This window comes from Chelonoidis abingdonii, chromosome 5 (genome assembly GCF_003597395.2).
Source record: "Chelonoidis abingdonii isolate Lonesome George chromosome 5, CheloAbing_2.0, whole genome shotgun sequence".
Lineage (NCBI taxonomy): Eukaryota > Metazoa > Chordata > Testudines > Testudinidae > Chelonoidis > Chelonoidis abingdonii.
In genome coordinates, this window is record NC_133773.1 from 17,900,722 (window position 1) to 17,917,798 (window position 17,077).

The following is a 17,077-nucleotide window of genomic DNA, read 5'->3' on the forward strand; positions in this document are numbered from 1 at the left end:
GCGCGCTCTCTCCTTTCCGCGCCTGCAGAGCCGAGCGGAGCTGCAGGGGTCCGGCTGGGGGCGCGCGGCGCGGGCAGGGGCCTTGCCCGCGGGTGGCAATGGTGGTGTTCGCGGTGCCTGCAGAAGTCGCTGTGATCCTGCTGGATATCGAAGGCACCACGACGCCTATTACCTATGTCAAGGTGAGCGCTCGCTGCGCGGGGAGGGCAGGCAACGGGGTGAGGAGCCCTGGGCTGCAGTCGTCAGCAGAGACAGCGGGCAAAACAGTCCTAAGACCGGGCGGGTTTTTACAGGCTGGTGCTGGCTGCTGGAATCAGAGAGATCGGGGAGGTGGTGGGCTTGAGGCTGGCTCACTTCCTGGCTATCCTGCTGCTCATGTTAAATCGTGTTAGCAGTGTGACGCTGGGCGGACTGGAGGCAGCTTTCCCACGGTTGGCCCAATTAGAGCAGTTCTCTGATTTTTTTGCCTTTGCTGCTTGAGGGAACTGTGGCATGTGTAGGGTCTGTCTAAAGTGTTCATTTATTTTGCAACTCCACTAAACATTAAACCGAAGCAATTTGATATCACTGCCACAGCTACCCACATTAAATGTAAATATAGACACATTTAGAGAGACCACTAAATCTAGTCCATCCCTTGCTTCTCACAGAACACTTTCGTTTTAGGAATAACATCTTAATAGACTTTTGCCATCCAGCCACTGTTCTGCACCCTGCTACATAAATGCAATTTGTCAAATGTGAATAGATTACTTTAACTAGAGTGCTAGCCTGCCACATCAGGTATTCAAGAAACCAGGTCATCTGAACATTTCTCAGGCCCAGTCTTGTTTGCTAAGCTCTACTGTGGCTTAGCATACAGAACAAGAATAGTGAATTGAAAATATTTTAGTGGTTTGGGGTGACTGGTATGGAATTCCTGCACAGCTGGTGAATATGTATTTTAGTTTATTTGACTGAGTTTTTAATATAAATGTTTGGATGTAGCATTATCCAGAGGTCATTTTAAGAACGTTGTCACTTTGGATCATAGTTCCAGTTCAAGGTTATTATGCATGCTACTCTGTCAGGCTGGTGCTCAGAACATAGATGTCTGCAAAAGACATTAATTAAAAATGAAACAACCCTACTGTATATACAAGCCAAGATTTTTTCCTTGTTGTTTTAATTGCTGCTGGCATGCATTGACAACACTGTGATCAGAATTCTGATTCTAGAACATTACTTGCCAGCAAATCAGGACCTTATGAATGACTTGAAGGCAAAACAGTTTAGTTTCAAAACAGCTAAATAAAATGTACACCATTGTAAATGCAAAACAACTTCAGACTAATTAAAAATCCACCTTCTTATTCAGCAAAAGAAGGGCAGCCCTTGCTTATTAGAGGGGGTTTTAATATACCGGTAAGCTAGTTTCAGTCAATCAAAATACTGTGTGGTTCCTTTTTTTGTCCTGGGGTGCTTGTCTCTGCTGTTTGTGAAGCTGGCCCTTCATTGTCAATCGTAACATAAAATACTCATTTTTTAAAGAAAACAAAATCAAGTTTCACCAGTCTTCTTACTGATTATCCCATCACCAGCACCACCTTTCACCCACCCACTGGCTTTCATGTAGGTTACTCTTCTAAGATAATATAGGTTTATATGGTGGTATCTTTGTTTTTTACCATATGTAACATTTTTCTTCTCTGTAATTATGATTTTGGTAGATTGCTGATATACAAGGTCAAAACCTTGGATCTTTAAAAGGAAACTAAGTTTCTAAATCTTAGAATCATAGATTATTAGGGCTGGAAGGGACCCCAAAAGATCATCTAGTCCAGCCCCCTGCTCAAAGCAGAACCAATCCCCAAATGGCCCCCTCAAGGATTGAACTCACAACCCTGGGTTTAGTAGGCCAATGCTCAAACCAGTGAGCTATCCCTCCCCCCAGTCTTGCTTGTGGGGACTATAGGTAGCAGCCTAGTCTTTATTAGGCCTGGTCTATACTTACAAATTTTGCTGACATAGGGCTTAGCTACACTGGAGAGTTGCAGCGCTGGTGGTGGCTTTACAGCGCTGCAGCTTACTTACCGTCCACACTTGCAAACACATACAGCGCTGTATCTCCCTGGCTACAGCGCTGCATGTACTCCACATTTGCCTGGGGAATAACAACTGCAGCACTGGTAATGCAGCGCTGCTCCGCCAGTGTGGCCACCAAAAGCACTGTTATTGGCCTCCATTTGGAGGTATCCCAGAATGCCTGTTCAGCCACTCTGCTCATCAGTTTGAACTCTACTGCCCTGGCCTCAGGTGACCTGCCCTTTAAATGCCCCAGGAATTTTAAAAATCCCCTTCCTTTTTGCTCAGCCAGATGTGGACTGCAATCAGTGAATCTTTCCAGGTAACCATGCCTCCACGCGTCGAACGAGCCCCAGCATGGAGCAATGGCGAGTTGCTGGACCTCATCAGTGTTTGGGGGGAGGAAGCTGTGCAGTCACAGCTGCACTCCAGCTGTAGGAATTACAATACCTATGGGCAGATATCAAGGGCCATGCTGGAAAGGGGCCATGACCGGGACGCATTGCAGTGCAGGGTTAAAGTGAAGGAGCTGCAGAGTGCCTACTGCAAAGCCCGCGAGGGAAACCGCCACTCTGGCACTGCCCCCACGACCTGCTGTTTTTACAAAGAGCTGGACGCGATACTTGGTGACCCCACCGCCAATCTGAGGACCACGATGGACATTTCAGAGCGGGAGAGGCGGGGGAGGAGGAAACAGAGAGTGAGGGTACTAGGGTGGGGGGAGACACCCTGGAGTCCCAGGAGGCATGCAGCCAGGAGCTCTTCTCAAGCCAGGAGGAAGACAGCCAGTCACAGCAACCAGTACTTGGTGAAGGACAAGCAGAGGAGCGGGTTCCCAGTAAGCGGCTTTTATTTTCAGGGTGGAAATGTTTCGGGAGAGGAGGGAGGGTTAGGGCTGCATGTATGCATGCCTAGGTGTGGAAGAGCCCATTGATGTGGTCTGTCACATCGTGGTAATCGGCTGTGGTAATCGGCCTCGGTAATCACTTCAAAAGCTTCAGCCAGAGCGTGGGCAATGCGCTTGTGCAAGTTTATAGGGAGACCCACTGTGGTCTTTGTCCCAGTCAGGCTAACGTGTCCGCGCCACTGTGCTGCGAGGGGTGTAGACGATTGCTGCACACAGGCAAGCTGCATAGGGGCCAGGGCGGAATCCGGATTGCTGTAGAAGACCCTCCTGCTCTTCCCAGGTGACCCGCAGCAGCGAGATATCTTCCAGGATCAGCTCCTGTGGAAAATGTTGGCAGAGTTTAGAAACCCCAGTACAGCCCTGAAGCAATCAGTCCCCCTTACTCACCATTTCGGGGCTCCTGTGGGTTATGTGCGCTCTCTTTGGTATGCGAAAATTATGCTAAAGTGAAGACTGTAAACTCTTTCACTGTGTGGGAATAACTGTCTGAGATATGAACAATGCTGCCTCTGTTAAGTGTTGCCTTTTTTGCCTTTCCACAAGCAACCTTGAGTTCTCAGCTGCCCGTGTTATCAACAGCTCAAAGACTCCGAAACCTCCGGAAGAAGCCACGAAAAAGCAAAGACGACCTGCTGCAAGCAGTTATGGATCACTCTGCCAGAGAGAATCAAAAAGTACAGGACTGGAGGGAAAGGGAAAGCAGAATCCGCTAGAGAAACGCAGCGGCCAGGAAGAAAAGCACAAAGCAGCTGATATGCATCCTGGCGCGCCAAGCAGACTCTATCCAGGCGCTCGTAGCCATGCAGGCAGAGCACTACCACGCCGCCCCACGCCATCCCAAAGCTCTTTCCCTTGTGCCCCAATGTCAGCTCAAAACCCCCTTCCCCAGCATCCAGGTTCTTACTACCACCAGCCGCCTCCAACACCTGTACGTTCACACCAGCCACCCTTAGAGAACTACAGACTCTTACCCTCTGCACTCAGTGCCCCCATCACCATGCAGTATGAGGCATCCTTGAAAGTGGGCAGCAGTCATTGCCACAGCACTCCAGGACAGGACTATTTCAAAACCTGTGACTGTACAGTTCACCACCCCACCTCCCTGACCGTTTAGGTTCCCAAAATGTTGTTGTGTAGATTCTGGGCAATGAAGTTATTTTCTTTTCAATAGGATGAATTCTTGGCTTTGAAAACAGTCTTTATTATTGGCAGAAAGTCAATAGATTACCTTTAGCCCAAGAGAAGAAACAGCACGCAAATCAGCTTAGGAAAAACAAATTGCCTACTAACATTGTATCCATTGCACTTCCACTCCCGTGCAAGGCCACCAAACATTACTGCTTGTCTTTTCAGCCTAAAAATTCCTCCCTCAAAGGCCATCCTTGATCCTTGTAGCCCTTGTGCTGGCCTCGCTAGTTAGCGCCTGCTCTCTGCGCTGTTTTCAATTCTTCAGCCTCCAGGCATTGAGCCTCAGAGGGTCCCATGCCTGACTGAACTCTTTCACCCTCTCCCTTTCACAAATATATTATGGATGGGCACAGCACCCGCGGATATACACTGCAGGGATGCTGCTTTTCCCCAAGTCTTAGCTTCCCATACAGAGATCGGCCAGCGCACCCTTTCAACGGCCAAAAGCAAACTCCACAGTCATTCCGCACCGCTCAGCCTGTAGTTGAACCGATCCTTGGCTCCTGTCAAGCTTTCCCTTATACGGTTCCATGAGCCAAGGCATTAACGCGGTTAGTGGGAGTTCTCCAAGGATGACAAATGGCACTTCAGACGTCCCCTACTGTGATCTTGCAGGTCTGAGGGAACAAAGTTCGCTGCCTGCAGCTTTCAGTTGAACAGAGCACGATTGCTTCGAAAGATGCGTGTGCATCATATGCACCTTTACCAGCAGTAGCTGTGTTAATGTCAATGACAAGTGCCCATGGTGACTCCACAAGCGCCTGGAGAGAACCATAGAGATAATTACCCGTGCTTCCTGATGTAACAGGCTAGGGCTTCTCCCTGGATGGCTAGCCTCTGCCATGACGTGGTGTCAGTGATAGAACATATGACGGTTCCCATGCATATCACCGCTCCAACAGTTAGGGAAAAACCCCATTGTGGAACAATAGTGCTCTTAGCCAATCGCAACAAGTGGTGCTCATGCGACATTCCAGCAAGAGTCAACGGTTCTCTTAAGCAAGAGGCGATTAATGGCCCTGCAAACTTGCATCAAGAACATGATTCCAACAGACGGGTCGACATGTTCCCATTCCAAACGTCGACTTTCCCACTCCAAACGGGTTCCCGACCGATCGGTAGCTGTCTGGAGTTGCCATCTTCCAGACTGCAATAGCCACCCGCTTCTCCGCCGACAGGGCAGCTCTCAATCTCGTGTCCTTGCGCCGGAAGGTGGGGGTGAGCTCCTCACACAGTCCCATGAAAGTGGCTTTTCTCATCTGAAAGTTCTGCAGCCGCTGCTTGTCATCCCAGACTTCCATGACTATGTGATCCCACCACTCACTGCTTGTTTCCCGAGCCCAAAAACGGCGTTCCACGGTGCTGAGCATTTCCGTGTCGTACACATCAGGCGACTCGCTATCATCGTTGGACTCCTCATCATTTAAGGAATAGCTCAACTGCCAAAGGTGATGTGCTGGCGAGACTCGTCAGCATACTCCTCAGCATTTCGGGCTCCATTTCCTACAGAAATTGCGCTGCACAGAAACCGTTGAGAGAGTCAAGATGGCGCCAAACGTGGACAGAAAAACAGGGATTGCTGGGATGTGAAGCGATGCATCATGGGACATTGGGACAGGAAGCAGAATGACCCACCCCCTCCGCCCCCTTCCCAGAACCCACGGCGCCAAAATGGGACGAGGTGCTCTGTGGGATAGCTATCCACAATGCACCACTCCCAATAGCGCTGCAAATGTGGCCACACTGCATCGCTGGTAACTGTCAGTGTGGCCACACTGCAGCGCTTTCCCTACACAGCTGTACGAAGACAGCTGTAATTCCCAGCGCTGCACACCTGCAAGTGTAGCCAAGCCCATAGTTATGTTGGTTGTGGTAATGTGTGTAGGTGTTCCTTACAGCACAGGTATGCTGTCAAAAGGAAACCCTCCTACTGGAGATGCAGTTACACTGGCAAAAGGCCTTTTTGGCTGTCATAACTACATCTGCACAAGGATGGTTTTGCTGGTATAGTTTTCAAAAGCTATTTTAACCACGTTATATTTTCTATTCATCAGGACAAGAGTGTTCCAAGAGAAACATTTTCAAATGTATTCAGAGCATGTTGGCGGTTTGTTTCTCTCTGCGAGTGGTGGTGTAGGATAGGGTTAACAAACTCTTGGATGGCCCAAATTAGTTCTTTTCCCTAAGGGGGCTCAGCTTTCAAAAATTTGATAACTGTTGATTAGGCCCTAAACCAAATAATAATAGAATACGAGATCTCCCATGTTTAGTTTGCCAGTTTTAAATCCCATCCAGGCTATCAGGAACCTGAAAATTACTTTTAAGGTGACTTATATGAACTGAATTACTGGTCTCTCTTCACTTTTTACCAGATAAGTGTCCTGACGATAGTTGAAAAAAGCCCTCTTTCTTTTGTTCAAACAAGCATTGTTATTCTAAGACCACTCATGAAAAGGGCCTGTGGAAAATAATTGCAGATTCAAAGATTTGGGATACTGTTTTGGTTATTGACCTTCACCTAACAGATTTACAGTCACACTGTAATATAAATAGTTTAACTATTCAAATATCTTAGTCACTTCTTAACATGTTAATCAGTTATAAGAGTCTAACAGGTGAGTAGGTTGCTTAAGTTATAACCATTTAGAATGTATTTTGGTGATGTGTTAGTTACCATCAATAATATATGTGACTCAAGTCTCCTGACATGCTTGTAACCTCGACTGGCTCATTAACTAACCATTTATAAATTGAATCTTAATATACAGTGGGACCAGATTTTCTAGAATTTTCAATGAAAACTCAGCATGCTGGAATGCTTCCAAATATTTTAAACAACTTATTTTATTCTTTCACTTGATTTCTATTATTTTTTAGTATCTCTTCAGTAGGTCCCATATTGTCCCTAACTATTCCCTCTGCCCCCAAGATTGGCTGTATTTTGTTACAATTTAAGCTGCACAGAAGTTACCCAGACTTTATTCTTTTCAGCTTCTCTCACCAGTCAGCAACTCCGAACCCAGCATATATAACTTGTTTGTTTGGGCCTTCATCCCTCAGCTCTCTGAGCCTTCATCCTCCAGCAGCACATCAGGCAATGCAGAGTCTTCGTGAACATCCTGTGGAAAAATTATTCCCTGCAAATGGAATTGCTGCCCAAATTTTCCAAGAATGCACCAATGCAAACATAGTTGGGCCATGTAGTGAGTGTGGAGACGCACATTTGGTCAACAGAGGGTCGTGCTCTCTGGCTGCCACTTGGGTTTTTTATAGACAGGTCAGATAAATGTCACAAATTGATTATACAAATAAGCTGTAGTCTGCATGGGCGCTTACACTGCTGAAGAGTTGTAGGCCTGAGCCCTTATGATAGGAATTACTATTGAGCTCAGTGGCAGTTTTGCTTGGGAAGGAGTACAAAATTTGCCCCCCAGCATTGTATGTCTCACAAACACTGAACAAAAGGCATTACTTTAGGGCCCACTGACACTATAAATACAGCCTTGTTTGTTTTATAACTGATTTGACATTCATCTGACCACAAATGCTGTTGAGTTGTGTTCACACAACAGCTTTTTTCTTAACACAACCATTTTATTGCATCCACACCATAGGCCAGTGGTTCCCAACCTTTTTCATCTGGCAGGCGCCAGACAAAGGACCGTGGTGGCAGACGAGCATCTGCCAAAATGCTGCTGAAATTCGGCAGCATTTTGGCGGCAATCCCTCTGGATGACGTTGGGGACCCCTGCCATAGGTGCTGGAACTGGGAGTGTGGAAGCACCCCCTGGCTTGAAGTGGATTCCATTATATACAGGGTCCTCAGCACCACCGCTATAAAAGTGTTTCAGCATCCCTGGTCCACACCCACCGTGTTACCTAATTGTGTTTGTATCTGCATTTTTGGAAAAATCAGAGCAGTATCCCAGAATACTTCAGCAAGTGCCCAAAAGATATGCACATGGAGCAGCACCATCCTCACATTGATCAATGCACTCTGGAAGTCTTACTGCACGGAGAGCTGGGAAGGAGGAGGGCCAGACAAACGTGTTATACGGATACAGTTAGGGTTACCTGCCAGATAAGCAAAATTATTATGAACTGGTTACAGGAAGACAGTTCGTTCCAGCTTAGGCCATTGACAAGGGTAAAATATGGTTAGCTGCTCCTGTTACTTGAGCCTGGTCTACACTTAACTGACATAACTGGGCCGGCAAAAGCTCCAGTGCAGACTCGGGGCATGTCTACACTGTAGACTTAAGTCATTATGTTAGGTCCACTTACAGCCCCCTCAGTAATTACGGATGTCCACACTACCCTCCTCCTGTCGGTGTGTATCCTCGCCAGGGCTTCTCACCTCCGGTGGGGAGATTTGTACCCAGAGTCCAGTCAGGCGCCGCTCTCTACACAGACAGCGTGTCACCGCAACTACACCGACTTAAGCCCTACGCCTTTCGTGGAGGTGGAGTTACGATGTTAGTGTAGTTGGGCACTTACATCTGCGGGAGCAAGGCTGTCGTGTAGATATTGCCATAGTTCTCTTTTGCTAGTATACGCTGCATCTCTGTTAGGAAGGTTTGCCAGTGTAGTTATACCGGCAAACCCTTTCGAGTGTAGACAAGGCTATAGCCCTAACTACATGAAGTGCGGACACAGTTTGTATCTACAGTTAACCAGGTTACTAACGGGTTACCAACCCAGCAGCGATCTGTTGCACCAGCAGGGTGAAGGTAACCATACTGATTTCCTGAAGAACAGAATAGTGGAATCTTTTACAAAAATTGCTTCCTGAGAGGTAATCTTCATTGAATGAAACGAGAATCGCCCCCAACGAAGTTGCTGCCTTCTGGGTTCAAGAAATGATATAGTGGGATCACTCTCAAGAAGCATAAACCCTTTTCGTCCTCATCCTGCCACTCATTCTTCTAGTTCTCCAGTTTTCCAAATGCCTGTATTGTATCTTTGGCCTTAGCTCATCCAATTTGCCAGTACTGCTTTTAAATGGTTTGTTTTCTTCTACTGCGTGTATTTTTAAAATCGAATAAATCTGCCACATGAAGTATACTTTGGCTCTAATAAAGCTTCCTTTAATGGCTTTATTGTGTTAATTATTGCAGTATGGCACACATTACTCATTTTCCTCAAAGAAGCTTCTAAGCTGCATCTCTCTGCAACTTTAAGAATGGTTGCCACTACTCACTTATTCAATTCCATTTGCTTCCACTTCACTGATTAATTCATAGCTGGCCACTATAAATAGCTGGAAGAAGATTTTTTTCTGGTCTCAATTGGATTCTCCAAAGAGAATTTTATTATAGAGTATCTAAAGAGTAAGCCATTTATATGTCCCATCATAGACTTCCCAATCTCCTTAAAGAATATTCAGATTCCTCTTGTGCTGTAATTTCAGCCGATGATATAATTAATCTGGTTCCACTTCCATCACTTAATTCTCCAAACTCTATTAATCTACAGAGTGTTTTCTAATCTTCTCTCATATTAGAATCCGATTAGTAAGGAGCTGAGCATTTCAGCATGCTTTAGGGATTTAGGATTTTTCCATGTCCTAGGGCAGGGTTGTCAGATTTATCCTCTGCATAGGGCTGACTTCAGATTTTAAATTCTGGTTCATGGGGCATGGTATGAATTTGGGGTTATGCACTGTCCTTCACCCACAGCAGAACTTTCATTGATGTTATGAGAGGTTTGCATAAAGATCAAGGGTAGAATTTGCTCTTTATGTAATAACTAAGCATCTAATTTTAGTATTTTGTTTCTACTTTTGTTGTCCCATTCAATAGGAAGATAGTCTGCTAGTTTTGAGTTCTTTTTCTCTACCCTCCCAGTCTGTTCTCTCACTCTCTCTTTATATGTTGTCTTCATTCCCTTCGCTGCAACAACTAACCCTAGTTCCCAACCCTTTGAGCATCCTCCCATCCACTAGAATGATCAGCAGTGAATTAATCAATGCTAGCATTCACACATCACTGGGCTTAAGGTAGCACGCCAATTAGGTGAATGGAGTGTGGGGAATCATATCAATCATTGTTTCAGGCAGACTGCAGAATCAGGAAGACAGAACTGCAGTGGTCAATTTCTGTTTATATTTGGAAACCTTTCTTTGCAATCATGAGGGCTAGACACTTTTTTTTTTAAATGACAGTTGAGATTTTGCATCATACAAATGTCATGGGGGATGCATAAACACATCAAGCCAGCTGCATCTTTGACACATCTGTCACAAGGGATACTTTTTATCCTGTTTTCCCTGTTGAATTTAAGTGGACATCAATTTGAAATCTAATCACTTTCTAAAAATGAGCTAAGTAGCTTCAGATATTACTCCTGATCAGATTCCCTTGGACATTTTTGTGATTTGTAACATTTTTCTCTCTCTCTTGCTGCATGGAAAAACACACAATAGGGGAAATTGACTAGACAAAAGTTCTGTCCATTACAAAGTATTTTCAAGGGCACAGAGTAATCAAACTGAAGTTTCTTTCTTTTTTCTTTTTAGCTGTAGTAATCTTATAACAGTAGATAAAACAAATCAGACAAGGATTTTTTTAAATTGATAGTTTTGTTTTGTTCTTAATTAAAACGTGAAAAGCTTCTTACTCACCTGGCTGTAAAGAGAATCTTCAAGAGTATAATCCGATCCAATGTAGTCTAGATCAGTGGTTCTCAACCTTTACAGGCTATTGTACCCCTATCAAGAGTCTGATTTGTCTTGTGTACCCCAAGTTTCAGCTCACTTAAACTTACAAAAATCAACATAAAAATACAAATGTGTCACAGCACGCTATTGCTGAAAAATTACTTACTTTCTCTATTTTACCATGTAATTATAAAATAAATAATTGGAAAATAAAAAATATTGTACTTACACTTCACTGTATAGTATACAGAGCAGTATAAACAAGCCATTGTCTGTATGCCATTTTAATTTGTACTGACTTCGCTGTTGCTTTTTATGTAGCCTGTTGTAAAACTAGGCAAATATATAGATGAGTTTATGTACCCCCTGGAAGACCTCTGAGTACCCCCAGGGGTACATGACTCCTGGTTGAGAACCACTGGTCTAGATACTGTCTGACTGAAACAGTTGCACCAAGAAATTAAGTCAACACTGATGACTAGTGATAATCATTTGAACAACATTGAAAGGGACATAAAAAGGAGGAATAATAATGGGCTTGGGCCCTCTTCTGCTGCTTTGATACATAAAGGCCTGAAAAGTTTAGTTAAAAAATAAACTTTTTAAATAGTATTTCTGTACAACCACAAAAGACTCTTAATGGTGATTGGAGAATTACAGACATAACTTGAGCCTGAAAGCAGAACAGTGGAGATGGGAAGTTGTTCTTAGTCATGCTGTTTAAAACTCTTCAGAAAGCACTTGAGAGAGAGAGTTACTTTAAAGATACAACACCCTCTCCATTCACAACAAACATCCCTGGCATACTCCTCTCTCCTCAGTCATCACCCTGAGGTCTTTTAGCAAAATCAGGGTAGACCAGACTAGACTTTTGACATTTCTGACTTTTCCAAGGTAAAAACAAGCAGAAAAACCCACTTTCAGGCACTCGTCATGAGGAAGGAAAGGAGCAAAACCTCACTCTATTTTTTTTTCCTGCATGTCACCTTTAACAACTTCACTGCTGATCGTCATATCAACAGTTTATTCAGCCAGTGCGCTTTTCTATTGTTTTTGGCTCTTCTGTTCATTAAATGGACATTAACACAGGAATAAGGTTGAAGCGCTAACTGTGCGATGTTGTGTCCAGTATGTTTCTCTCTCCCCATCCCTGTGCAAATTGGCCAGAGGTCCTGGTTTGTCAGGACCGTGCTGATTCTCTGGAGATGTCATAAGGTCTTGGCAGACTATATGGAAACACACATTGTGCCTTGGTTGTGATAAGCCTTCCCTTGCTCTTTGGGCCTTGCCTCCATTCTCTGTACTGCTCCCTCCCTATGTAGAAACAATTCAGATCCCAACTTCCTCTACACTGGCCCCAGGGTCATACTCAAAAGGGAGGTAATGCGTGAAGAGAGTTCTGTAACCCAGTTGGGAGCCAAAAGGGGTCCCGTCTAGCCTTCCGAGATCAGTGCAAGTGACCATTGTGCAGGCAGGTTGCAGGTGACTTGCTCTGGGTAATGAGAGACTTTTGGAGTGAGGTACTGCACTGGGAGTGAAATAGACTATGGGAAGAACTTGGAAGCCAGAACGATGTGTTAAATGGGGAATTAATATATGGGATGGGATGTTGGGATGGGGAAAGTGTCATTTGCTTACTAGACCCTAGGCTTCCCGCTTTCCCTGCTAATTCATCTAGTGACCCATCATTGCATGAGTGAGGATTTTATAGTGCACTACTCTTCCCTTACAATAGTTAATGGGATGGTAAAGTCCAAGTAGCTTTTGATCTGACATGTATTTCTTTCCTTAAGCCACACTGGCTTAATGAATTTGTTTCTTCAACAGAGACAAGTGAAATGTTCTCGGTTCATACAGAATTTCAGGTGTATTACCTTACATTCAGCCTTTCAATTGAAGTCAAGTATGGATATCTACTCAGGCTGGCCCAGATAAATCAGTGTGCACTCAGTGCACTTATAAAGGGCCCCTGACCACTGGGTGTGGGGGGAGGAAGCCATACACATACCCAAGCCCATCTGGGAAGGGTGGAGGGTCCCCCTGTGGGCTGTGGTGAGAGCCAGGAGGCTGGAGCAGAGAGCTGGGCCAGCCCCACAGGACGAATCACTGCAGGGTGAGTGCAGAGCAGGCTCACACTCCAAATCCAGGGATGCAACCACCGTTCCACCGGGGCAGAGAAAGTGTGGGGGGACCCAATTGCCATAGTGCACTGCACAGAGGTCCCAAAATTCTTTAATCCATCATGGTACCCAGGTGTCTCAGAGGCACAGATTTTTTGTTTGACACAAACATCACATAACTGAGATGTCACTTTCACCAGAACAAAGTACAGTAATCTGTCCAGTTGTTAGACATTGTGTGTTTAGATTATAATCTGACAGGGCGGGCACCATTTTTGTTGTATGATTGTGCAGTGCCTAGCTCAGTGGAAGTGAAACCTCTAGATGTTATGCTGTGACAATACAAATAATAGTCTTAATGGTTTATTTGATGTGGAATTGGTAGAATGACAGAGAGAGAAAAATGGTGGCAGTCAGCAAGGTCTTTTCTTTAAAAGTTAATGTTTGTAACAGGAAGGTGAAATAACTTAAACAGGGATAAACTTTCCAGCTCCATCCAAGGGCATTCCCTCCTCATCCCCATAGTCCTAAGTGGGGTCTATTGGTGCTACTGTAATACACATGATTAGTGATGAGAAGGCTCACTTGTGTTTCTGCTCACCCTTAAGCTCCCATATGATGGCTACAGTTCTCCTCTCACATTTTTTCTAAGCTTGCTTTATTTCACTTAGAATTCGAAATACTGTCCAGTAGAGCTCAATTGAAAGCCTAAATATATGGTGATGCAAGACTTTCTTAAAAGACCTGTTTAAAAATAGTATAATTCTCTAGCTCAAGTCACAAATCAAATTTCATTTCTAGAATGACCTAAGAACAAGGCCCCTTTAAAATAGAAAAATAAATTCGTATAACTTGTTAGTTCTGAGCGTACGAGCAGTCAGCCTTGAACTCCTGTGCTTAGAAGTTGAAAGTCATGTCGTGTTATCTGAAAGATCTTCTCTGGGCATGCACTAAGATGTCAAATATGACACATCTTTTCATTTTGAGAATAGCTTGGCCATTATTAGCATAGCTGTATTTTAACTGGTCCTTCTGCTAATATTAAGTGATTGCAGGTACATAAGCACCTGTTTGGTAAATCTGTATTCACCAGCTTGCTTAAGGGGGCACCATCAATTTGGAAAAGAAAAAAAAAAAATCACATTTCTGCCAGAAAGGTTTGTGCTCACTAGTACTAGTGTTACAAGTAACACCCGAGATCACTACAAGATAAAAAGATCAGCGAGGAAAAAAAAAAAGTTATGCATCTTTTCAGTTCACTTCCTTTGTACATTTGACAGAACAGCTTGGTTTTCTGTTCCCTTGTACAGTCAGCTACCCCATGGTGAAAAGACCCTTCTAAACATCAGCAAGAGATCAGAAAAAAACATTATGCTTTTTTACACTTTTTAAAAAAAATTTAGGACATTGTTGGAAAGCAGCTCTATCAGAAATTGGATCAACTTCTCTTTTTGAAGTCTTTTCATTGTTAATAATACAAGAATATCTATGTACATAATGCTTTCACTTGGTTTTCAATGACCTATCTACTTCTAAGCACTTACTCGGATCACCTTGAGCCACACAGCACTTTGTGGTTCTGTTGGGTTCCTCTGTGCCATCTGGGTTGGTGTTTGTTTTAGTCATCGTTAACAATAGTTACCGAACATTTTTATCCATTTCATAGAGTTTTAACTGTTCAGTAATGCCTATGATACACAAGGTGACTAATTATTTAAATCATATGTGCAGTATCCCAGTAAGGGAAACTTACATGACTGTAAGAGCACCAGGTTAAATGAGTCCTGTGTGTTTGTGTTACCAGGACACACTATTTCCATACGTTAAAGATAATGTTAAAGAGTACCTGCGTGCGCACTGGGAAGAGGAGGAGTGCCAGCAGGACATCAGCCTTTTGAGGAAACAGGTGAGCGATTGGAACCATGTTATGTCTTGCTAGAGTTTACTGCCTGTCAAGGACTTCAGGTCACTCACAGAGCTGTGGCTGTTTTTACTAATCGCATCATATATTTGTGAAGTAGGAGAAGGAGTTATCACTTGACTTTGAGGAGCACTTTCCTTCTTTCTGAGCTTATTTGTTTTTGAACTTACAGTGTGTCTGTCCCTCAGACAATCCATGGATGTATTTACCTAAAGTACACGTCTGCTGACCGATGCCAGCCATAAATAGCTTCAAATCCCCACTTCCAGGGTACAGTAATGTGAACACAAACTAAACACACATTTTCCATCCCCATTCCTTAAAATGCCACACTGGCTCTGTTGGGCCAACACAGGCGTAAGGTCCAGAGCCTAGAGTCATCCACTGAGAGTCAGTGGTGCTCACGTCGTACTGCAGTGGGTACAGTATAAAAACCTACATAGGTTGAACCACCTGCTTCAGGCTTCCAGATGTTTAAATTCAAGGGCTGTTAGCTGATCTCTGTCACAACAGTTCACTGGTGGAGATGCAGTCTTCACCTCTGAAATTCAGCTGTACTGGAGCAGAACAGGAAGGCTAGCTCAATTCTAATCAGAGGCTGGGTGCTGTGAATCTGTTCTCGCTGAGAAAGTTCTTTCTGAAAGCTCTTTGTGGAGATCTGGCTGTATATTTAGCAGCTGATCTAAGCAGATAAATTTAAGGACTTATTTTGAAGGGTGCTGGGCATGCTTGCTCTGATCCAGTAAAGTTTAAGCACAGGAATAGTCCCATGATGGGACTTCTCGTGCTAAAAGTTAAGCATGCGTTTAAGTGCTTTGCTGGATTGGGACCAGAGAGCTCAGCACTTAGTTCTGATAGGGCTCAATCCTGTGACCTTCCATTTGCGGCTGGTTATGCTAATCGAGTCAGAAAACCTACCTCTATATCTAAGCTCACAGAGGAAATCAGTAACAGAGCTGAGATCTGACCCCAGAAGTTCCTGGCTCCTGGTCCTGTGCTTTGACCACTAGACAAGACTTCTCTCTCAAATTTGATACAGGGAGCACATAAATAGAATATTAACATCTGTTTGTCCAGGGCCAACATAACAGTAACTTTTTAGTTTTTGTTTTTAAATGGTAGTGGTTAAATGCAGAATCTGAATGTATTCCCCACTACTGTGTAACTATTTTAAAATCTAATTTGAGGCTTTATGTATGAAACTTCTGTTTAAATATACACAGTCTTTATGCCATATTTTATGCATTTTCTTATTTTATTAAAGCTTGGAGAGGACTATATATTTCCCACAAATCATTGTGTTAATACTAATTTATATTTAGTATTAAAGCAGTGTTGAAAGCATTTAATGTGCAGTTCAAATGGTAAGTATTGTTCTTTTTTTTAGAACCCATGTTTTTAATAGATTGAGGAAATCTGACTTTGTCTAGCTGCTTAATGTAGGATTTAGGTGAAGCCATTGTATTCTAACTCTTTGTTGGTGTACATTGAAATTTGTCCAGCTGGGACAGTATCTTATAGATGGAAAAAGGCTCCATATTTAAATGCAAGACCAAGATGTTTAACTAACGTCCAAAATGGTTTTGGTCAGTCAGTTATAAATACTTGGGGCCTTTATTTCACATTTTAAAAAATGAAGAATGTAAGATTAAATTTAAGTGTTTGAACTTAACTTATGTGCAACCTTACGTAGTAGGTGTTCAAATTAGGCTAGTGCAATTTACAATTAAAGTGCATGCTTCTAGACCCCAATTCTGGTAAAATTCCCTGTTCAGGAAAGCTGTTAAGCACCTGTGTAAGCCTGATTGACTTCATGTTTGTAAAATTAAGGATGTATTCAAGTACTGTCCTGAATAGGGATGGGCTTCTGTTCAACTGGTTTCCTGAAGCGGGGCCCTATTTAGCAATCTTGAGTCACCTTTTTTGTTCATAATTTCAAGGCTGAAGAGGATTCCAACTTGGATGGCGTTGTGCCTATTCCTTTAGAAACTGGAAATGGAGAAGATGAAGTGGAACAGGTCATCCAGGCTGTAGTAGATAATGTGCACTGGCAGATGTCCCTGGACAGAAAGACCACAGCATTGAAACAGCTGCAGGGTCACATATGGAGGGCAGCCTATGCAACTGGACACATGAAGGGAGAGTAAGTAACTCCTGGTCCTGAAGTTTCCTTGAAGTAGACCTTTTATATTTTGCTGAGCTAAGTTTCTAGGGCATAC

The 17,077-nt window shown here is 43.7% G+C and overlaps 1 protein-coding gene across 1 annotated transcript in view; it reads left to right on the plus strand.

Moving 5' to 3' along the window:
- The window catches only part of ENOPH1 (enolase-phosphatase 1), a 26,614-nt gene continuing 9,537 nt past the window's right edge, over positions 1-17,077 (plus strand). Inside the window, exons 1-3 of the mRNA XM_032796860.2 lie at positions 1-182; positions 14,742-14,843; positions 16,799-17,001. Of these exons, the coding sequence (XP_032652751.1) occupies positions 99-182; positions 14,742-14,843; positions 16,799-17,001 (389 nt within the window). The 5' untranslated portion in view covers positions 1-98. The remainder of the gene's footprint in view (positions 183-14,741; positions 14,844-16,798; positions 17,002-17,077) is intronic.